The sequence below is a fragment of the Biomphalaria glabrata genome, chromosome 12 (assembly GCF_947242115.1).
Source record: "Biomphalaria glabrata chromosome 12, xgBioGlab47.1, whole genome shotgun sequence".
Taxonomy (NCBI): domain Eukaryota; kingdom Metazoa; phylum Mollusca; class Gastropoda; family Planorbidae; genus Biomphalaria; species Biomphalaria glabrata.
In genome coordinates, this window is record NC_074722.1 from 15,387,297 (window position 1) to 15,412,136 (window position 24,840).

General features: G+C 37.3%; 1 protein-coding gene across 1 annotated transcript; it reads left to right on the forward strand.

Annotated features, from left to right (window-relative positions):
* LOC106074501 (cartilage matrix protein-like) lies at positions 1–23,987 on the forward strand. Its single transcript, XM_056007278.1, has 10 exons — positions 1–158; positions 412–430; positions 5,968–6,143; positions 12,253–12,449; positions 13,911–14,104; positions 18,105–18,152; positions 19,012–19,148; positions 20,780–20,905; positions 22,225–22,365; positions 23,818–23,987. The coding sequence occupies exons 1-10, from the start codon at positions 120–122 to the stop codon at positions 23,950–23,952; spliced, it is 1,212 nt and encodes a 403-aa protein (XP_055863253.1). The 5' UTR covers positions 1–119; the 3' UTR covers positions 23,953–23,987.
* The last annotated feature ends 853 nt before the right edge of the window (positions 23,988–24,840 follow it).

The window sequence follows — 24,840 nt, forward strand, 5'->3', positions numbered from 1 at the left end:
CTATAAAAAGGTCCACTAAATCCAAGTGTGGTCTAGTCCTGAAGTAAACGCAGCTCAAGCTTGCCTGAAATAGTCTAGCTTTAAAGTAAAGAATAAATTAGTTAAGTGACCTTTACAAGATGCTTTGGCTGCTAGTCATTAGCCTGTCATTAACACAGGTAAGAGACAGATAGATAAATAGATAGATAGATAGATAGATAGATAGATAGATAGATAGATAGATAGATAGATAGATAGATAGATAGATAGATAGATAGATAGATAGATAGATAGATAGATAGATAGAATCCTAATTCTATTTGTTAGAAACTTTTTTTTTCTTCAATTAGAATATTGCTTTTAAAAACGTAGGGAATACAACTTATCAGGAAAGATTAAGAGTCCTGTATGAATTTTTGTTTTATTTTGCAGGGCATATTGGCAACAAAATGTAAGTGTGTCTGATATTAAAAATACTTTACTATTTATTTCGTAAATTAAAGTATTCATCTCCTTAGCGACAATATTATTTCATTGTTGTTAGTGTCAGGATACTTTATTTACATAGCAAAAAAAAAAAGAGAGAGGGAAGAACATTTACAAAGAGCAAAAAAAAAAAAAAAAGAAGACTTAATAAACTAGGTTTTGAAATGGTCAATGATAATTATTGTGCAGTCTTTAGCTCTGAACTCCACAATTTAAAAAAAAAAACGCAAACCTTGAATTAAACCTTTTGCATTTTATTTTTGCTATTTCACAAAATGGGCCACACACACACACACACATAGAAAATGCACACACAAAAAAGACGTATTTTGAAAGGTGGGTGTGGAGAGGTCGGTCCAGTAATGCTGATGTCTCGTCTCGGAAACCACAGGGTTTCTGTCTAGGGTTTTAGCAAGAGAGGATTTGAACCTCTGAAGTCCGGAATCAAATGGAGTTGGATGATGATGATGATGATGAGGAGGAGGAGGATTAAAGGTATCTTTTAAAAACGTTTTAGGGGGACTCTAAAATTTTCAAAGTTTTGAAAGTGAAGGGATGGGGTAGGGCCCCGGTCAGAAAGGCGACATTAAATGTATTTCGATAATATATTTATAATCCGAAGAAACGTCAGAGATTGTACAAAGAATGTTTTGTTGAGGGGGGAGGGGGAAGAAGTAAAAGGGAAACTTAAATTTATGATAGAAAATAGTGTGTGTGTGTATCTGTGTCGGGGGAGTGGTGAGTTTTAAAATGAGTCGTTCCACGTCAAGTCAAAAGTCTATGCGCAGGGTGAAGAAACATCGAAAAGGATGATCCACAGACAGAGAGAGAAAAGGAGAGAGAGAAAGAGAAAAGTAGAAAGAGAGACACAGAGAGAGAGAAAGAAAGAGAAAGAGGGCAGGCCGTTCTTATTCCACCGGTTAAAAACTAAAAAGTATGTTAATGGGAATTAGTTCCGATTCACCAACTTCTTGGAATATTAATAATTGTTTGTTTTGTTTTTTAAACAAGCTTCCATTGAAATACTCTAAACAGTAGAACACGTTTAAGAAGTGTAGGATGTGTTTAGTAGGAGCTAGTGAAATCCATAATAAACTCTTTGTGTTCCTACTTTTTAATGCGTTTTGGATAGATGCATTATATCCATAGAATATGTAGATATTTGTACTATTTATTAGTTTAGTTTTTTTGTAGTTCTATGTTTGATACACATAAAGTAATCTAAGTCAATGACTTTTTGTATAGAGGAAAAGCTATTTGTGAAAACAGGGATACAGAAAAGGTTAAATAGCAAATTTTATTATAAGTTTTCTTTATAAATGATTAATGTACATAATGTCTATGTCTATGACAAGGGCGGACTGGCCATATGCGCAGAGGCTCTGTGGGCATAAATTACCAGTTACTAATTGTCTAAATGGTTACTTTTTTGTAATGATCCATGTCTTGTCTATATCAATGAATAATTGTGCCAAGTTTCAACTTGATCAGAGAATGGGTGTGGAAGGAATAACATGTAGACATTTTTTTACCAGACAGACAGAGTGAGTTGATATAAGCTTTGTATTTTAAAAAAACATGTTTGCATACATGCGTTCAGTTTTATGCATTTCATATGCAATCAAGTCATGGGCCAGTCCGCCTCTAGACTATGATGTTATCTTTACATTGACATTTAATGATTTTTTTAGCGGCCCCAAAAGGGGAAAAGACGCTATTAGTTTTGTGTGGATGTGACAGGTGGGGAAATGTGACGTGTGTTTGGCGCGTTTAATGTCTAGGGGATGATTATTTTTAAAGCTATCACACACCAACCTATCAGCATATGAATCGGGAGCAGACACGCAACGAGACAAGCAATGAAAGATAGATACAAAAGTTAAAAATGAAGAATATTTATTTACATAAATATACATATAAGAATAAAAAGGGGGAGGGTTTGCATCTATCTCTAAATAATAGTAGATTTAATCATCACTCTTGCAATTAATAAGAGAGTATGTCACTTTGTCCTCTGACTTAGCTGGTCTTCCTGTTGATGTCGCAGCTGGCTGTGTCCTGGCTTGAGGTTCTGCAGCTGGAGGTGGCACTCTAGCGGATAGAGGGACGCCGGTGATTCAGTTCTTGTAGAGTCTCAATCCAAAGTTCTGATATCTGTAGTGGGCACAGTAGGGCGGGTGGCCGGCTACCGTGGGCACAAGGTTACTGCGGGCAGAGCTGATCCGCCGTGGGCAGCGTAGTTGACAGGATATGTCCAGTGAGTTGAAGAGGGTTGGCGTAGCTATGACTTCTCACACAGACCTTGTAACACATTTATGCAAACGCTATTAGATTTTTGTAAAAAAAAATAAATAAATTTTTGCACATACTAACTACTACATTTCACAAAAAAAGTATTTACTTTTTTTCAAATAGAAAAAAATCTATTTAATATGCATATAAGTGGAACATAATTTAAAACAACAATTAATAAGTAGTTTTTCATATTATCGCGTAAACTGCAAGGTTGACATGAATCCATAACGCACCTAACTAAGGATTTTATTATTATTATTATTATTTACGAAATTGTTTTTTTAATGAGGCTTTGAATAAGATATTGACCCTTTAGATCAGTGATTCCCAAAGTGGTCTATATAGACCCCCAGGGGTCCACGAAGACTTCCAAGGGGTCTACGAAAGTGAAATAATAAATTGGGGGTCTATGAGATGTCCATGGGGGTCTACAATAATGGATTTCATTTGTGACTTAAATTTTCACTCCCATTAATGTAATTATTTCCTACACTGATATATGATCTGTACCTTAGTTAATCTTTTAAATATTTATCCTTCTATTCAAACGAAATATGTTTGTATTTAATTTCAATACTTATTTAAATATCTTAATTTTGTCTATATGTAAGTTATGTTTAACAAAAATAAATGTAGATTGTACACCGTTGATTATTTAAAATTGGGATTCATTCCTTCCTTGTCAAACAAGCGGTTGCCTAAATGCCTTTTTATGATGATATGAAACTAATTACGCTGGAGGATAATTTGAGACGATGCCACCCTGATAACAAGATAAAAGTTTGAAAAAGATAAGTTCAGAATAGACCCACAAAATCTCTCTTCGACATCATAAAGAGAAGATGATGGTTTGTGAACGACTTACAATATCTCTTTATTTATAGTCAAAGACGGAAAACACTTTAGGTAAAACCTTGATTTTACCTGCCGTTGAAATAGTTTTAAAAACTGTTTTACACAAATCTACATCTGATACTATTAAACGAATTTCTTTCAACAATACAGTTCAAGGGAATATCGGTGTTGTCTTTATATGAGAAAAGAGTCCTTGTAATCACAACACATTTCCGTAAGGATCAATAAAGCAGTCTTAGTCTTAGTCTTAGTCTTCAAAGCTTCATGTAATTCTTTTCAAACGACATAAACAGTTTGGGATCAGCGGTCTAGCAGTCCCTGACAGGATGTAGCGCTGTTTGCTGCAAACTGCCCAAGGGTTGCTGGCTCCTTATTTTTCCTCAGGGTTGACTCACAAAACCCATGTTTATAGTTGCAAGACAGCAGAGGTTTCAATTCAGATATCCTTCTGCTAGGTGGGTAGAAAGCCAAGGCTACTGAGTCCCGCCTGTCCAAGGCTTACTGGTTTAGGTGCCAGTTACTCACCTGTTGGTGAAAACAGTTCTGCGGACCCAATATTTGAGCCACACATGAAAGATCAAGCAATACAAGAGAAACTGCTGTTTGTGAAAACGTTTACAATAATCCCTAAAGCAAATTAATTAATTAATATTTAATGTTTCAAAGACTACTTTATATAACAACAAATTCCTATATGAAACATCTGTAGCAACGGATGATGAGCCTACAAATAAAAACCCCTAACATTTCCAGTGTGTTTGATGATTACAGAAATATATATTTTGTTATTTTAATTGGTTTAAATTTAAATTTTATCAATAAAAATGACATCTGAATAACTTCAAATGCAGCTTTAAATTACTTTTTCCATCTGAGACTCACTACATTTAGAAATAAGTTTTAAAAATGTTGATGAATTTGCAAAAATGCAATATAATTTAAGCAGGGGGTCTACCGAAAATCAGAAACCATGGCAAGGGGTCTACGAGACAAAAAAGTTTGGGAACCACTGCTTTAGATCAATAAGATAATCATTATAGTGGTCGAAAAAATCAATTGCAAACATTTGGACATCCAAGAAACAAAAAAGGACAAATCAATATAAGCGGTGTAATGAAACATCAAATACAAGAAATGGAATGAATGTACCGTCCTAAATAAACAACAATAATAAAGCCTGGCAACAAACCAACAAGCGTAGGCAATGTGTATTGTTAAGTTCTCCTTCCAGAACTGGTGATCATTTGTTTCTGTGACCTACCGTTAACCGTTAACTGTGGCCAGCACAATGACCAACCGCCTTTACTTTCCCCTACTAATTTCAAGTACTCATTAGAGCTGGGTGGACTCAGGGGCGCCCAAAGATCCAAAAATTAAAAATCCCAGTCTTCACCAGGAATCGAACCCGGGACCCAGTTTTGGAAGCCGAGCGCTTTACCACTCATCCACCTCTCCTCGGCGTGTAAGCCTAATAAAAAACAATGTGAATAATAGATTCAGAGGCGTGTATATTTTAGTTTTGAGTCGTAGACAGTTCCATCAATGTGAATAATAGATTCAGAGGCGTGTATATTTTAGTTTTAAGTTGTGGACAGTCCCTTCAATGTGAATAATAGATTCAGAGGCGTGTATATTTTAGTTTTGAGTCGTAGACAGTCCCATCAAAGTGAATAATAGATTCAGAGGCTTGTATATTTTAGTTTTGAGTTGTGGACAGTCCGAACAATGTGAATAATAGATTTAGAGGCGTGTATAGTTTAGTTTTAAGTTGTGGACAGTCCCATCAATGTGAATAATAGATTCAGAGGCGTGTATATTTTAGTTTTGAGTTGTGGACAGTCCGATCAAGTTTTTGTATTGTATTTATTCATTCTATAACCGCATTGATGTCACGTGTATTGTCACGTGTAGAATATTGTCACGTGTAGAATATTGTCACGTGTAGGAAATTGTCGAAAACTGTAGAAATATAGTATGCCTTTTTTGTAGAGACACAAAACATACAAATTCACATCTGCAGAAAAATGCATTCTCGGCAAATGTTTTTTGAACTATTTTAACCTATTTTCTTTGCATCGAGAGATGCTTGTTGTACATTTTTTTTATGTTCCTTCAGAAATGAAGATCATTGCATCCTAGCCCAAACTCCCAAAGGATGGTGGCTGGCATGGTACACAATATCAGGCTGCCTCTATGCCATCTGCCCAGAGACGCAATCTGAAGTTTACTGACAATCACACATTTCGACAAATAGGCTTCATTTTTATTTTGTTTCACAACTTGGCACATTTTTTTTAAATTTTAACACTTCAAAACGTCCAAACAATCGATAAATTTAACTCTTCTTGTTAGCCTGCAGCCATCAAGAGCTTGAGCTCGGTATTGTCCTAGACTCCTCTGTCTCCATTGAAGACAAGGACTTCCTGAAAGGCATCAAGTTTCTTCAAGACTACCTCCAAGAGTTTGATATAGGCCCAAAGAACGTGAGGGTCGCCATCATACCGTATGCTCAAGGTGTTTATACAGATGTAAGAGATTTTTTTTCACAAAGCTTATATCAACTATGTCTGTCTGTCTGTCTGTCTTGCCAAAAGTTTGTACACGTTATTTCTCCGACACCCAATCTTGGATCAAGCTGAAATGTTGCACAATTATTTCTTTTACCTGAAAACACAGGAATAAAAAAAATTACAAAATAACCGATTAAAAAATTAACTATTGGTAATAATTACTTTTTTTTTGGTATCTCAAGCAAGGGAAAGAAACAGTACTTAACCGAAGTGGTGGTATAAGCTGAATTAGTCACATTTAAAGATTGAGGCTTATTACGAATCCGACTGCACGGCTGATCAAAATAATTGATACACTTTATATAAGCTTTGTTTTGTTGTTGTTTTTTTTGGTTTTAACCTATTTTTCTATTGTGCTTATTTAAATATTCTAAATAGAAAACAACAATCCAAAAGCATTCCAGAAAGAAACTTCCTATAAGTGGTGTCATTGACGGACGAGAGTGTCATGCAGCCAGCTCATCGATCAACCGCCTTTAATTTCTCCTAGTAATGTCACCCATTAGAGTCTAGTTAACTCAGAGGCGACTTTAAATTTAAAATCCCAACCTTCACCGATAATAGAAACCGAGAATCAGAAGCCAAGCCGCTCAGTCGCCAAGACCTGATTAAACCGACCAGAGTACAATTATGGAAGTAATTATGTACTTACCATAGTCGTAACCACAGTGACGTAACAACCCTGGCGCAAAGGGCTCATTGCGCCCGGGTTTATGACCAAAGTAACATAAACAGGCTCTTAAAAAAAAAAAAAAAAGAAGCAGAAACATAGATAGCATTTATATCCTTCCTGACCATATGGTATACGCTCTGGACTCTCCAACGATGATCTCAATAGTCCCGTCTTCAAACCCTGCCCGCCGCCATTACCCACCGTACTGCGGGAAGCTTGGGATAGAATAATAATAAATCTTTTCAAGGGAGGTAGCTCTTCAATTGTCCGTTGCAGCTACTCATTAATTACTAATAAATAAATGAATCATTGATATATTCATATATACTATAGCAGTGTACACATTGAAAGTACTCCACTAGATCAATTATGTTGTTTGTTTAATTGCTTTATCTTTAATGAATATTCAAGAATATATTAACTCGTTGAGATACATGTAACATTTGCAATTGAAAAGTATATTTGCCATTTAGATGACAGGGTACGTTAATGAAAACCATAAGTTGGGCTGGTTGTCAGATGCTATTTGAGACGGGGACTGCTGGAAGCATTTTATAGGTGACGAAATATTGTCAGACTGAGGGCCAAAACTAAGACCCGAACCACCTTGTAAGAGATACGCTATTCGCAGAAGATGCAGAGGTAGCGGCACACTAACAAGAGGAACTTCAGTCACTAATCTCTGGCCTGAAAAGAGTATGGCCTAATCATTAGCACGAGGAAAACAAATGTTATGGGACCACCTGCAATGGCACCAACCTCCATCCTCAATGACGATAACAAGCTGGAAGCCGTAAATAAATAAATTCTGCTACCTTGAATCTACAATTCAAGATGACCTGTCGTCTCTAGAAGAGGAGTTGGGAAAAAACCAGAAGCTCACTACAGCGACCTAAATGGAGGTCTACAGGGCATGCGTTATGAGTACGCTACTATACGTGGACTACCTACACAAAACAAAAGAGAAAACTAAACTCATTCTACTAGCGCTACGTCCGAAGGATCTTGAAAACCATATGGCAAGAGAGAGCGCGAAATACTGAGATCCTCGCGCGAACGGATCTCCCCAACATCTTTATAGTCCTCAGACAACGCCGCCTGCGCTGGCTCAGACATGTTCGCCTGCTGGAGAACAATCGCATCCCGAAAGTCATTCTCTACGGGCAACTCGCGTCTGGCTCAAGAAAACCACTTCCGTTATCAAAACGATACCTCAAAACAGTGAACATTGATACTGAGCATTGGGAAGAGATAGCCCTAAACCGCACTACTTAGAGAGAGATGGTGACCAAGAAAGCTATGGACAGCGAAAAAAACATGGGCCTCAGCTCGGGAAGAAAAGCGTGGCATATGAAAAATGGCCGGCTCCTCTACCACTAAAGCGAAAGCCACTTTAACCTGCGATAAATGTGGACTGGAGTGTCTCTCCATAATAAGGCTCCATAATCATATGAAAAAGTGTTTGAGATAAACCATAGTCGCTCTACGACTGAAGGAGGCCAACAATAAAAAGATTAAGCAACACGAGAATAACAATTATAACTGATGAATAACAAAAAAATAATAAGAACCATAAAGCACCACAGAATCTTTAAAAAAAATGATAATGTGCATGCACACATAATTCAATACTATTATGCAAGTTTTAAAATATCAATACTTGACTTCCATAATAACTGATGGTACAGAACACAAGCCTGACCAACAAAGTTAACTTAATTATTATCTTTTAATTGTAATATTTATTTTATTTATTATTTATTTATTATTATTTATTATACATTAGATGGATTATAATAGGAAACTATAGTTTTTACGCTGTGGCTGAGCGGTAATGCGCTTGGCTTCTGAACTGGGGCTCCCGGGTTCGAATCCTTGGATTTTTAATTTCGGGATCTTTAGGCACCTCTAAGTCCGCTGGCCATATGATACCCTCGTTAACCGTTGGCTACAGAAAAACATGACCTTTAAATCATCTGCCCTATAGATTGCAAGCTCTAAAAGGGGAACTTTACTTTCTATGTTGTGCAAGTTTTTCATTTATCAAAATACCTAGGTGTTATAATACATGAAAAACTATCATGGAATCCACATATAGATGAAACTATAAAAAAATCAAACAAAGCATTAGGATTTATTAAAAGAAATTTCTATAAATCAAAAAAGAACATAAAACTATAATGTTATTTAACCTTGGTTAGGCCAATAATAGAATATGCATCCTCCGTTTGGGACCCCTCAACTCAAGAAAACATTAAGAAACTGAAACAGACACAAAATAGAGCAGTGAGACTCATAACAAACGAATATTCACATTTGACTAGAGAAACACCTTTAGTAAAATCACTAAATTTAGAAAGCCTTCAGTACAGAAGGCTCAAAAGTAAAGTAGCAATCATACATAAAACACTGAACCATAATCTTCAAATACAAAAACAAAATCTAATAAAATACTCTGAAAGACACAAAGATAAAGGCACATTCCTCGTCCCATATGCTAGGACAAATTTGTACAAATACTCCTTCTTCCCTAGTGCTATTAGAGCATGGAACGGGTTGCCTGAGCTAGCCAGGAAAACAAGTGATTTGGCAGAATTTAAGTCATTGGTTAATATGCATGACTAAATGCTTGACGCGTAGGACGTAATCATCTTCTTTTTTAAAGTAACGTCTGTATTATATAAGATAAGAAGATAAGACAAGTTCTCGTGAAATAATCTAATATCTACATTTAGCTGAAATCAACGAGTTACTGGATCTTGCGTAGATTTAGATCTATCGCCGTTTAGAGTAGATTTAAATTTATAGATAGATCTAGATCAACTTGAAGCTATGTCTAGACAAGATCAAATAGGCTCTAGATTCAATCCTTGTCCTTATTAAATTGTATTCTATTCATAGAAATCAAAGTGCTAGAATCATGTCGAAAAAAAAATATTTTGGGATGATTACCTATGACCTTTGACCTTTGTCATTGAATAAACGAAGCATTAGCACTGGGAGGAATACTGGGAGGAAATTTAAACAATAAATGAGTTTTTCATTCAGCATTTTCGTTTAATATTAATACAAAATAACGACAATTTTTTATCGGAATTCCGATTTTGAGGAACTAAAGTGCTAATGAGGAACGGCGGAACATGTGAATTTTTTTGTTTTGTTTTATCGAGATAGTTCCACTTAATGCGGAGCAGTAGGGTTATCTGAAAGTACTACATAAAATAGCACCAGATTTAGTAGAAAAACCCAACGTCAAAATCCCTGAAAACATATATTTAGAAAGAAATGATCAAAACTAACATTATTTCGTGATGATTGACTCCACTAAATGAGAGTCTATCAGCTCGTCCGCGAATGGAGGAAGTTTTGAAGAATCTCGTACACAAAGAGCTAAAGAAAGTTACTAATCCACAGGGCTAAATTCCTGGTGGTCGAGGCTTAAAATCCTTCTTTGTCAAAATAAATTATGTTAAATACAGTGCAGGATGCGCAGACAGGATGTGCAAAGACCTGTTTTAAAATTATTGTTCCTTTAGTTCCATGGTTTTATCGTGTACTTTTTGAAGTTTTGGCTAAAAAAAAAGTTGGGTCTAGATTGTGAATAAAGAATCTTTTTTTTTTCGTAAATTTAAATGCTACTTTTTAAATAGTGAAAGCTGATTAGTTTTTCCATATGGTTTTTCTAAGGATACTGAAAGTAGTAAATGGTTGAATTTTCGTATTTTGTTTGTCCACCGCAAGTTGGCGAATCAGTTATAATTAGTTAGTCCGTCAGGGATATCTTATAATATAAAGCAGAAAGTAAGGCGTATGTATGTATGTGTGTGTGTATGTATGTATGTATGTTTGTATGTTGTATGTATGTATGCATGTATGTATAGACATGATATCTTCTCTACGACTACTGCAGGAGAAATCCAGAGAGAGAGACAGACCCCGTTACATTGTTTTTGTTGATCTGACTAAAGCCTTTGACATGGTCAACAGAAGTGGTCTTTTCAAACTCCTGAGGAAAATAGGTTGCCCTTCCAAACTACTGAAGTTTATTGAGTGTTTTCATGAGGAAACAAAATGTACTGTCAAAGTCAAGGAGCCCATTCAGCACCTTTTGTGGTTAGCAGTGGCGTTAAACAGGGATGTGTGCTCGCACCTACTCTGTTTGGCATATTTTTCTCCTGTCTACTGCATCATGCGTACAACGACATAAATAAAGGTGTGTTTCTCCATACAAGATCCTCTGGAAGACAATTTAATGTATTAAGACTGCAGGCGAAATCCAAGGTTAGGAAGTTACTCATCAGGGAACTCCTGTATGCTGATGATGCAGCTATTGTGGCTGATTCTGGTATTCAGCTTCCGTCCCTGGTTGACAAACTTTCCGCTGCTTGCCAGACGTTAGGCTTAAATATTAGACAAAGCAATATCAAGATACTAGTTCAGAACACAAATAAGTAACCATTAATGGCCAACCACTAGAAATTATTGACCATTTTTGCTATCTTGTCTCAATCATATCCAACGATGCTCTTCTGAATAAAGACATTAACAACAGGATAGCCAGAGCAATGGCCACCATGTCACGGTTGCAGAAAATAGTGTGGGGCAACATATTGCTGACTAACAATACTAAAGCCTTACTCCACCGGACCTGTGTGATAAGCACTTTACTATACGGAAGTGAAACATGGTCAACCTACTCATGGCAGGAAAAAAAGCTGAATGTCATTCACCTCCAATGCCTAAGGTGGATCTTTAAAATAAGGTGGCAAGATAAGATAACCAATCAGGAAGTGCTACAAAGAGCAGGGTGCCAGGACATCCGCTGTGTTATCAGCAGCAGATGACTTGGCATGGCTTGGCCACGTTAGTAGAATGCCAGTAGGTCGACTTCCACAAGGCATTCTGTATGGAGATCTAATAGAAGGCAGGAGAGCCGCTGGTCGCCCACTTTTACGTTATACGGATGTATGCAAACGCGACGTGAAGCTCTTCAAAATCGACACTAGCAGCTGGAAAAGTAGCACTGGATAGATCTACATGGAGAGAGTGCATAAAGGAAGGGTCTCGGATTGCAGATGCCATACACTACAGAAGCAGAAAGAAGGGTGAAAATGTAACTTTACTTTATATTAAGGGACAGGGTTGTGGGGATTATAACTCAAAATCTGTTATATATTTATGTTTTTAGATATTTTTTAACAACTACAGCAATAAAATGTCTGAACGGCATATACTTATACAAAAACAATATAAAAAATCTGATTTCATCGTCATATTTGTATTTTTCACAAAATATTTTTTTGAAAAGTGTACTTGTAATGTTTATCAAAATGAAATAAATTCACATTACTATGTTGTTTTAAAATGAGTATAATGGTATCTTGTACATTTTAGGTTTCTTTTAACTTAAATACTTACTCCACTAAAGAAGACGTCATCAGTGCTATAGGGAGGATATCTCACAAACAAGGCCAATCCACTGACACCGGAGAGGGCATCAAGTACATGCGTGAGGTCCAAATGAGTGATGCAGTGGTCAGACCAGGAGTCACCAAGATTGGCCTGGTAATAACAGACGGGAATTCTCAGAAGTAAGTTATGGCAGATATTCATTTTTATCGGCCCCTAAAGGAGAATATTTTTATGTGGTCTTTCTGTCTGTTCTTCCATTTGTCTGTCTAGTTTAGATATCAGAAAATAGAAAAGAAAATGAAAATTAGACATCGTCATTATTTTTTACCTTTCAAAGTTCTGGTGCAATGACTACTTTTGTCTTTGACTAAAGTGAACTATTTTTACTTGTCAAATTACCTGTGCAAGCAGATTTGTATAAATATACACAACTTTTAAATGAAAAACTTCAGAGGAGGTAAGTTTTTTTTTTTTTTTTTTTTTTTTAAAGTTACAGACTTCTTCATTAATAATTCAAGCTTTATTCATAGATTCACGCATTTGTACAAAAAATTGCATCTAAAGTCATAATGGAAAAAGTATTAATGGCCCATCATAAAAACATTTTCCTTTTATTAACTAACTCATGGAATGAAATACTAATTCAAATATTTGTGTTTTGTTTTTTAAGAAATTTGATACGCACTTCTCTTTAGTTGTAAATTTAAAAAAAAACGCACTACGTTTAACACGCTCAGATTTGTCCGATCATCATTACACACTTTTTAACAATCTTACTGATTAAATAGAGCCCAGATCTTGATATCGATATAAATGTAATGTATTAATAGTTTGAACGAAACTTAAATCTATGAATCATTAAGAAAATAACTTATCTTCTGACAGCTTTGGAGTGCAGATTTATTTATTAAGTATGCGGTAGTGTGACATTAAAACTATGTTAATTGTTATACTCATTTTTTGGTTGCGAACCTGGCCCTAGTCTAATATTGTTTCGTAAAACCTAAGGTTGTATTCAATGTCCGAGTCAATTTGCGTTTAGTAATTCACACATTTATTATACGACAAATCTATTTTACAAATTATGTGAGGAAATAGCTTTTAGAACATGTATCTAATTTTTATTAATTATTGACATTTTTTACCAAAAACACACACAGGCATCTTTCAAAGATGATTAATAATTTATTTTGATCATAGCTTAGTTAATTAGCTGTTATGTTTTTATATGGTAGAATTTAAGACACTGGTTAACATGCATAACCACATGCATGACGCGTAGGACGCAATCATCTTCTTTTTTTAAGTAAAGTAAAGTTTCCCTTTGAGCCTTTGTGATCTATGGGGCAGATGATGTTAAGGTCATCTGTTTCTGTGGCCTACGGTTAACGAGGGTGTCATGTGCCCAGCACAACAACCAACCGCCTTTACTTTTCCCCAACTAATGTCAAGTTGGTTTGGCTCAGAGGCGCACAAAGATCCCGACATTAAAAATCCCAGTCTTCATCAGGATTCGAACCCGGGACCCCCGGTTCTAAAGCCAAGCGCTTTATCGCTCAACAACCACTCTTCCTCTTTTTGAAGTAACGTCTGTATTTTAAAAGATAAGATAAGATGTCCATCTTAATTCTACTTTGTAGAAAGAACTTCACAGCTGCAGAAGCTGGGGCTGCCAGAGCTAGTGGCATCATTATGTTTGCGGTTGGAGTTGGTGTTAACGTCAGCCGGGAAGAGCTACTTAATATTGCCGGTGACACGTCCAGAGTCTCCAAAGCTGACAACTACGACAAGCTGAACAGTATCATCAAAAGTCTGTTCAAAAAAACATGTGACAGTAAGTAGCCAGTTCTGTATGCCCTGAACATGTGACAGTAAGTAGCCAGTTCTGTATGCCCTACACATGGGACAGCAAGTAGCCAGCTCTGTATGCCCTGAACATGTGACAGTAAGTAGCCAGTTCTGTATGCCCTGAACATGTGACAGTAAGTAGCCAGTTCTGTATGCCCTACACATGGGACAGCAAGTAGCCAGCTCTGTATGCCCTGAACATGTGACAGTAAGTAGCCAGTTCTGTATGCCCTGAACATGTGACAGTAAGTAGCCAGTTCTGTATGCCCTGAACATTTGTCAGTAAGTAGCCAGTTCTGTATGCTCTGAACGTGTGTCAGTAAGTAGCCAGTTCTATATGCCCTGAACGTGTGACAGTAAGTAGCCAGTTCTGTATGCCCTGAACATGTGACAGTAAGTAGCCAGTTCTGTATGCCCTGAACATTTGTCAGTAAGTAGCCAGTTCTGTATGCTCTGAACGTGTGTCAGTAAGTAGCCAGTTCTGTATGCCCTGAACATGTGACAGTAAGTAGCCAGTTCTGTATGCCCTGAACATTTGTCAGTAAGTAGCCAGTTCTGTATGCCCTGAACATGTGACAGTAAGTAGCCAGTTCTGTATGCCCTGAACATGTGACAGTAAGTAGCCAGTTCTGTATGCCCTGAACATTTGTCAGTAAGTAGCCAGTTCTGTATGCTCTGAACGTGTGTCAGTAAGTAGCCAGTTCTATATGCCCTGAACGTGTGACAGTAAATAACCAGTTCTGTATGCCCTGAACATGTGACAGTAAGTAGCCAGTTCTGTATGCCCTGAACATGTGTCAGTAAGTAGCCAGTTCTGTATGCCCTGAACAGGTGTCAGTAAGTAGCAAGTTCTGTATGCCCTGAACAGGTGTCAGTAAGTAGCCAGTTTTGTATGCCCTGAACATGTGACAGTAAGTAGCCAGTTCTGTATGCCCTGAATGTGTGACAGTAAGTAGCAAGTTCTGTATGCCCTGAACATGTGACAGTAAGTAGCCAGTTCTGTATGCCCTGAACATCTGTCAGTAAGTAGCCAGTTCTGTATGCCCTGAACAGGTGTCAGTAAGTAGCCAGTTCTGTATGCCCTGAACATGTGACAGTAAGTAGCCAGTTCTGTATGCCCTGAATGTGTGACAGTAAGTAGCCAGTTCTGTATGCCCTGAACATGTGTCAGTAAGTAGCCAGTTCTGTATGCCCTGAACATCTGTCAGTAAGTAGCCAGTTCTGTATGCCCTGAACGTGTGACAGTAAGTAGCCAGTTCTGTATGCCCTGAACATGTGACAGTAAGTAGACAGATCTGTATGCCCTGAACATGTGACTGTAAGTAGCCAGTTCTGTATGCCCTGAACAGGTGTCAGTAAGTAGCCAGTTCTGTATGCCCTGAACATGTGACAGTAAGTAGCCAGTTCTGTATGCCCTGAACATGTGACAGTAAGTAGCCAGTTCTGTATGCCCTGAACAGGTGTCAGTAAGTAGCCAGTTCTGTATGCCCTGAACATGTGTCAGAAAGTAGCCAGTTCTGTATGCCCTGAATATTTATCAGTAAGTAGCCAGTTCTGTATGCCCTGAACATGTGACAGTTAGTAGCCAGTTCTGTATGCCCTGAACAGGTGTCAGTAAGTAGCCAGTTCTGTATGCCCTGAATATTTATCAGTAAGTAGCCAGCTCTGTATGCCCTGAACATGTGTCAGTAAGTAGCCAGTTCTGTATGCCCTGAACAGGTGTCAGTAAGTAGCCAGTTCTGTATGCCCTGAACATGTGACAGTAAGTAGCCAGTTCTGTATGCCCTGAACATGTGACAGTAAGTAGCCAGTTCTGTATGCCCTGAACATGTGACAGTAAGTAGCCAGTTCTGTATGCCCTGAACAGGTGTCAGTAAGTAGCCAGTTCTGTATGCCCTGAACATGTGACAGTAAGTAGCCAGTTCTGTATGCCCTGAACAGGTGTCAGAAAGTAGCCAGTTCTGTATGCCCTGAATATTTATCAGTAAGTAGCCAGTTCTGTATGCCCTGAACATGTGACAGTAAGTAGCCAGTTCTGTATGCCCTGAACAGGTGTCAGTAAGTAGCAAGTTCTGTATGCCCTGAACAGGTGTCAGTAAGTAGCAAGTTCTGTATGCCCTGAACAGGTGTCAGTAAGTAGCCAGTTCTGTATGCCCTAAACATGTGTCAGTAAGTAGCCAGTTCTGTATGCCCTGAACGTGTGACAGTAAATAGCCAGTTCTGTATGCCCTGAACATGTGACAGTAAGTAGCCAGTTCTGTATGCCCTGAACAGGTGTCAGTAAGTAGCCAGTTCTGTATGCCCTGAACAGGTGTCAGTAAGTAGCCAGTTCTGTATGCCCTGAACATGTGACAGTAAGTAGCCAGTTCTGTATGCCCTGAACATGTGACAGTAAGTAGCCAGTTCTGTATGCCCTGAACATGTGACAGTAAGTGGCCAGTTCTGTATGCCCTGAACATGTGACAGTAAGTAGCCAGTTCTGTATGCCCTGAATGTGTGACAGTAAGTAGCCAGTTCTGTATGCCCTGAACATGTGTCAGTAAGTAGCCAGTTCTGTATGCCCTGAACAGGTGTCAGTAAGTAGCCAGTTCTGTATGCCCTGAACATGTGACAGTAAGTAGCCAGTTCTGTATGCCCTGAACATTTGTCAGTAAGTAGCCAGTTCTGTATGCTCTGAACGTGTGTCAGTAAGTAGCCAGTTCTATATGCCCTGAACGTGTGACAGTAAGTAGCCAGTTCTGTATGCCCTGAACATGTGACAGTAAGTAGCCAGTTCTGTATGCCCTGAACGTGTGTCAGTAAGTAGCCAGTTCTGTATGCCCTGAACATGTGTCAGTAAGTAGCCAGTTCTGTATGCCCTGAACATCTGTCAGTAAGTAGCCAGTTCTGTATGCCCTGAACAGGTGTCAGTAAGTAGCCAGTTCTGTATGCCCTGAACATGTGACAGTAAGTAGCCAGTTCTGTATGCCCTGAATGTGTGACAGTAAGTAGCTAGTTCTGTATGCCCTGAACGTGTGACAGTAAGTAGCCAGTTCTGTATGCCCTGAACATGTGACAGTAAGTAGCCAGTTCTGTATGCTCTGAACAGGTGTCAGTAAGTAGCCAGTTCTGTATGCCCTTAACATGTGACAGTAAGTAGCCAGTTCTGTATGCCCTGAACATGTGAGAGTAAGTAGCCAGTTCTGTATGCCCTGAACATGTGACTGTAAGTAGCCAGTTCTGTATGCCCTGAACATGTGACAGTAAGTAGCCAGTTCTGTATGCCCTGAACAGGTGTCAGTAAGTAGCCAGTTCTGTATGCCCTGAACATGTGACAGTAAGTAGCCAGTTCTGTATGCCCTGAACAGGTGTCAGTAAGTAGCCAGTTCTGTATGCCCTGAACATGTGACAGTAAGTAGCCAGTTCTGTATGCCCTGAACAGGTGTTAGTAAGTAGCCAGTTCTGTATGTTCTGAACGTCTGTCTTCTTATCCTGACGGTACACGAGTTTCTAATATAACCAAACATAACAACGAAACATTGTAATTGACCCAAATTCAAGACATTGCTTTGTGTTTGGACAGTTTGTTTCTACAGTCACCATTTAACTCCATAGTCGTTTTCAAGTTAAAGATAACTAGACTGTGTTCATCTATCAAGTCTAGATGTAAAGTCCTATCATTGGAATAATATAAAATGTAGTAGGTATATTCATTCACATAAGGTTATTTCTCAAGGATCGAGGGGGGGGGGGGGAGGATGGGTAAAAAAATGCTTCATTGTTTCATAATTAAACATACAGTAGTTACTAAGAGAAAAAATATCGCTCTCTACGTTGTCTAAAGGAGGTATTGTCTTTTTAATAAAAAAAAAAGTATTTAAATGTTTTTCTTGTTCAACACGAAATGGTTAGTGGTGTTGTTTTTTTGCTTTTCATTTATGTGAAATTTTATTTAATTTTTATTATTGTATTTTATTTTTATTTATTTATTTTTTTTTACATTTCAGAAATTGAACAAACTTCTGTTCCACCAGATTATCCAAGAGATGATCCAAGTAAGAGAACTCTTGATGTTATATTATAGGAATTGGGCAAAGCTGACTGGTCTAGTGGTATGTGCCGGGTTGGAACTCTGTCCACCATCCTCCCCCACCTTCCTGTATAAGGATTAGGCTCGGATGAAAACATCTGAAGGAACATCTGTAACATTTTACTAGAGGAAAGACAATCAGATTTTTGGTTTTGTTATGTTTCAAATAGTTCATGTTTTGCACGCAGTTTACTTAATTACAATATTGAGAAATATTATTTATTACGAAAAAGAAATGGTCATCTTATCACAAAAAGAGCTGAAAATAACATAGCCATTGGCGCAGGAAAAAAGTGCTCAATCGTTGGAAAAAGAATTACTAGCTCGTTGAACACACTCACACTCAACCCGTGAGTTTTCTGGAACGGAGGAATCTTGCTTCGCCAATATATCGCATGGAGAGACCTTTCGGCTGCAGCCTCTGAAGTGTGTGTTCAAAATGTTTCGAATATTTCTTCCAATTACTTTAGATAATTACATCCTATCCCCAAACCTTACGTGGCACAATAAAGAATGGTCGATTGTAGAGTTCGAATCAGAATTATCGAGACCATCCACAGCCCAGAGCGCATGCCATATTTATTGTTTTCGTTTATTTTTTAACTTGTACCATCACGAGGCTTCTAAAATAAAAGTGATTATGAATTAAATAATATAAGAACTATAAATTCTACAAATAAAATAGGGAAGTATTAATAATTTTCAAAAAAACTTGTTTGCTATGCCTAAAAATGTAAAAACAAAAAAAAATGATTTGTGACTCTGTTTAACTGTTGCAAGTTGCAACTGGCCCATTCAATGTTTCATGTTATTTATTTGTCTAGACGTCTGTACATCGAAGAATCCGCTGGACATTTACTTTGTATTTAGTACTTCTGACATGGGCATTGGGAAAACCATTTGGACCAATGAATTTATTCTGGCGACTGTTTCTACTCAATATGGGAACTCACTCTTTAAGGTAAGAATGTCTGAGGGCAAGTACTGTGGCTAAGGGTGAGTTAAAATGTCTGAGGGCAAGTACTGTGACTGAGGGTGAGTTAAAATGTCTGAGGGCAAGTACTGTGGCTGAGGGTGAGTTAAAATGTCTGAGGGCAAGTCTTGTGGCTAAGGGTGAGTTAGAATGTCTGAGGGCAAGAACTGTGGCTGAGGGTGAGTTAGAATGTCTTAGGGCAAGTACTGTGGCTGAGGGTGAGTTAAAATGTCTGAGGGCAAGTACTGTGGCTGAGGGTGAGTTAAAATGTCTGAGGGCAAGAACTGTGGCTAAGGGTGAGTTAGAATGTCTGATGGCAAGTACTGTGGCTGAGGGTGAGTTAAAATGTCTGAGGGCAAGTACTGCGGCTGAGGGTGAGTTAAAATGTCTGAGGGCAAGTACTGTGGCTGAGGGTGAGTTAAAATGTCTGAAGGCAAGAACTGTGGCTGAGGGTGAGTTAGAATGTCTGAGGGCAAGAACTGTGGCTAAGGGTGAGTTAGAATGTCTTAGGGCAAGTACTGTGGCTAAGGGTGAGTTAAAATGTCTGAGGGCAAGAACTGTGGCTGAGGGTGAGTTAGAATGTCTGAAGGCAAGAACTGTGGCTGTTTGTGAGTTAGAATGTCTGAGCGCAAGAACTGTGGCTGTTTGTGAGTTAGAATGTCTTAGAATAATATATGTGAGTTTTCAGTGAGTAGCACTAGTTGAAATGTATCAAACGCAAAACTTTAAATTAGTTATGAAACAAATGTTTTAATTGTTTGACCATGTGTTCAGTGAGTGACCACCAAATGTATGTGAAATTAAAATGTCCTGAAAATCACGTGTCAAAAAATGAGTTTAACAAGCCACCTATGTGGCAAGAATTGTGGATAGAGTATTTTAAATAAAAACTGGTCGCGACCAAACCCCAAAGCAGTGGACATCAATGCTGATAACTGGGAAGACATAGCTTTTTACTACACTTTGTGGAGAGGCTTGAATCCTTTAAATCTTGAATTGTTGATACATTATGCAGTGGAAGCTAAAAAGAAATGGCTTTATATCATAGATTACCGTGAATATATAGTTATGTGGTTTATAGCTCATTGTATTTTAAATCGTTAAAATGGTTTTGGATTATTTATAAACTTTTAAAACTAAAGATCATTACTTTTCTAAGACAGAAAGAAGCGATTTTCCACGATTCTGAGCGAATTTCCTTATAGCTTGACAAAGAGTTACGAACATAACGATCGGATACATGACTGTGTCTTTGTTTTCCAGTCTAAATATAATATATATAGATCTGTGATATTTTCTTACTTCAGTTATTGACAGTAATCTCTTTGTTTACATTTTGATTTCACTTTAATACTACAGTGGTTACAGTGCTAAAAAAAAGGCCGCAAAAGAATATTTCATAATTTTATAATTATTCTGTACTCCGGATCCTCGAAAAATCTTGATAATTATGGATTAGCCCCATTTTAAGTGTTGCATATTTTGTCAAAATTATAATTTTGTTACTTAAAAAATATTTATCCTGGAAAATTGAGAAATAAAATACCCAGATTAAGTGAATGAGTGTATAAAAGTTTATGTGTCGCCTTACAAATAATTTTTGTTTGTTTGTACCTTAGTATGGCTTCATAGCCGATCTCTGTCTTGGGGACTCTGGCTTTAAACTAGAGAGCTACAATTCAGACAAAGATATAAAAGCTCGATTGAAACCCTATGAGACCAGAAAGCTTTACGCTCTGCTACAGGTTAGATGTATTTGTAGATTTATGTTAATATACATTATCTTTTACTTTTAAATTGATATTGAATGAAACATAGGTCTAGGTTTAAAACGCTTAATTCTCCGCTTTCATTTCTCACGAAATTCGCACATGAGACATTGCTAAAGGTTGTAATAAAACTGTACATAGCAGTGTGCTGCATTCGTGTGTGATCAAGTGAACTCTTTCAATGGGCTGAGTTGCTAAACCACTTAACTACAAATCAATGAGGCTCAAATTCGAAGCGCCTAAAGCATCTCTCTGATGTCAACAAAAGAGAATTGACCATAGCGCACTGAGCATTCTTTAGCATGAAAGAAATGCGGGTTGGCTGAGTGATAAAGTGCTTGGCTTCCAATCCAGGGATCCCGGACTGGGATTTTTAATTTGGGGATCTTTGTGCGCCTCTGAGTCCGCACAGCTCTAATGGCTAACTGACATTAGTTGGGAAAAAGTAAAGGTGGTTGGTCGTTGTGCTGGCCACATGACTGTAAACAGTGGGTCACAGAAACAGATGACTTTAAATCATCTGCCCTATAGATCCCAAGGTCTGAATTGGAATCTTCACCTTTTATTTTACTTTTTTTTTATTTATGTAATTGATATATTAAAAATATATTAGATATAATATACTATTGATGCATGAAAACATTTGCATCGAGTTTCTGCATCGTCTATCCTTAGTTTGATAGTGATACTTTAAGTCATTTATTCTCAAACTGTTAAGTTTTATTTTTAAAAATAATACCAACATTGAGGAAATAACCTAAGAAAAAGATCACATGGAGGCCAAGCATAAAGGAGTTATCCTGAATTGCACGTAGTGTGCACATCAAAAGTAGGGTAAAGGTGGACAACTCTTCAGTGTATGGGGATAAGAAATGCCTTGAATGTGACCGTGGAGGCGCGGTGGCTGAGGGATAAACGCTAGGCTTCCGAACCAATGGGTTCAAACCGCCCCACTCCGGGCAGAGTGAATTTTAGTGATTGTTGTTTAGCTTTGATTTTGAATTTTTATTAGAGATGACATTTTAATGTTAAACCTTCATTTAAACCAGCGTTGCCAAGGTGGTTTAAGTTAAAAAAAAAACTCTTCAGTAAAAACTTAACCAAACTATAGTCAACTAATTTCATGAGCTTGGCCAAAGTGGTTATAAGTTTAAATACTCCTCCAGGTGGTTTAATAATCAAAAACCCTCTTACATTAAGAAAACTAAACAATTTTTTTAAGCGTAATTTCTTTGTTTGCTATGGCTTGTTAAAAGTAAATTTAATTTGTGTCTCCCTATGTTCTATTTGTCTAGCAACTCATTGATTCTGGTTACACCGCCAAGCAAGGAGCCAGACCTAACGCTAAAAAAGTTGTCGTCCTGGTAGTAGACGGTGCCAAGTCTGCAGAGTTAGTGTCAAAACAAGTGAAAACTTTGGTAGACAAGGGCATTTCGGTCAGTAGCGTAATAAGTATATCCATTAGTAGTTGTATTAAGAGTGTTTTTTAAATGTATGTATGCAATTTTTCTAAAGTTAAGATAAAGTGAAAACTTTTGTTACTTATGTATATCAATGGTGACGTGCAATGGTTGTACCACTAATAAACATTCACCGAGTTGTTTCGGAAGACCGCGTCAATCTCTTTGTCTTTCGGGTTTCGTTCTTGAAACGTCGAGATCGTGACAGACCACAGAAGTTTCTGATATAAAACAACGAACAGTTTCAAGCAATGACATGTATCTGGAACTTTCTTCACGTTTACAGGAAGATTTGTTTTTAATCTTTGGCGTGGATGGGCACAACAATGTCAAGAAGCTAGCACTGGATATCTCCAGAAAAACAGGCCAATGACAACTGATTAACTCCAGAACTTTCTCCACTACTCGAAGTTATTTTTTGTTAAATAAAATTATACTTACAAATGGAAATCATAAAGAACTGACTAATGAACAAAGAACTGTCTTAGATTGGATTGAACAAATTTTGTCTCTACTGACATTTATCTTGTATCACATTTAATCAGCTCGACATAGTTCTAGGAGGTTCAAAATAAGTTTTGTAATCAATATGAAAGTTGTCATGGCACGATTAGCAATTAGTTATTTGTTTCACAGAAGGGAAAGTTTGGACTTGGAGACAATGACGGGCGACTAGTAAAAACACGTCTTTGAGTTTAGGAAGAATAGTGAAATGTAAACAGAATATTTCTGAAAGCTGTAGAGAGGCAGTTTTTATGGATGTAGAGATTTAGCTTGACCACATTCGACAGTTCCCTTCGTTGTTATTTAAATTCTTGTTCGACATTCACTATCAGTGTCTATTAACTTATATTGTTGCCCTTTCGCCTGTGTTATTGGATGTCGTTATTTGAGTGTTACATATCTGCATGTGGGGCGCGGTGATCGAGTGGTTAAGCGCTTGGCTTCCGAACTTGAGGTGCTGGGTTCGAATCCCGGTGAAGACTGGGATTATGAATTTCGGGATTTTTAGGGCGCCCCTGAGTCCACCCAACTCTAATGGGTACCTGACTTTAGTTGGGGAAAGTAAAGGCGGTTGGTCGTTGTGCTGGCTACACGACACCCTGCTCGTTAACCGTTGGCCTAAGAAACAGATGACCTTAACATCATCTGCCCCATAGATCGCAAGGTCTGAAAGGGGAACTTTACTTTACATATCTGCATAAGACACAGCGCTGACAAAGTAACAAAGTAATGAACAATAATGTTGGCCGATTGACCAAGTGGAACATTCTGAATGCCTTGTATTTTTAGGAATCCATTAAATGGATTGTTTGTGTGTGTGTGAGTGTGTTCTGTAATTTGAAATAGATATTGAATAAAAAAATTATTATAAATAAAAAGAAAACACCAAATATTACAGTATATGATTGAATTCTTTTTCACTAGGTGTTCATTGCTGACCCAACCAACTCTGGAATTAAGATTAAAGGTACAACCACACTTGTGGGAGAGTCTCTGGCGCAGTCTACAGAACTCGTCCAGTACTTGTGTAAACCATGTCTCTCCAATAAATCAAACTAAAAGTCATTGGTGAACTTAGCTCTGGACTGCCATTGCTCGAGTCTAAAGTGTCAATCTAATGAAACGTGTGTGTGTGTGTGTGTGTTTTAATTACTTGTTTTTGAAATTATATCCACATTTTATGTTTTGGAAGTAATTTAGTTTTGATTAAAACATTAATATTCTGAACAAAATATTTCTGTTTATTTCTTTGCATATTAATATAATCATTATGCAGATAAAGACGACTTAAGATTTTGTTCAAAAACTTGAGCCAACAAAATACTGTTCACTGTGCTATTTTGTGTTGTGTTTTTTGTTTCAATTCCACTCGTAAGCTTGCAAATTTGTTCATTTGTAGAAAAAGGTGGGTGAACACTGGTCACGAATCTTGAAAACGGCTCTAAAGATATTTCTAGAAATTTGAAAATTTATAACTATCATTATTTAAAAAATACTAACTCATTGACCACACAGAGTAAACTCTGGTGTGACCGTTATGATTTTTCAAAATATAAAAATCTTTTAAGATTAAATTTGGTCTGCAAGTGTAGACAATATATATACTGCACACATATACGTTAATGGGTATTTTCGCCAGTATTCATTAAAGCGTTAACTAAATAAATAAATATATATATATATATATATATATAAACCAATGTTTCGCTTATCTCAGACTTGTAAAGAGTGTGTGCTAACCATTAGCACGAAGTAAACAACAAAGGATAACAACAAAAAAACCTATGGTCATACATTAAGTCTAATAAAATGGAAACAACAGAAGTAGCATCATTAAAACGAGAAGATGACTTAACACATAATGTAAATGAAACTAAAGCTAACATCCTAAACAAATACTTTGCATCAACATTCTCAGCCCCAGGAGACAAAGACATATTACTTAAT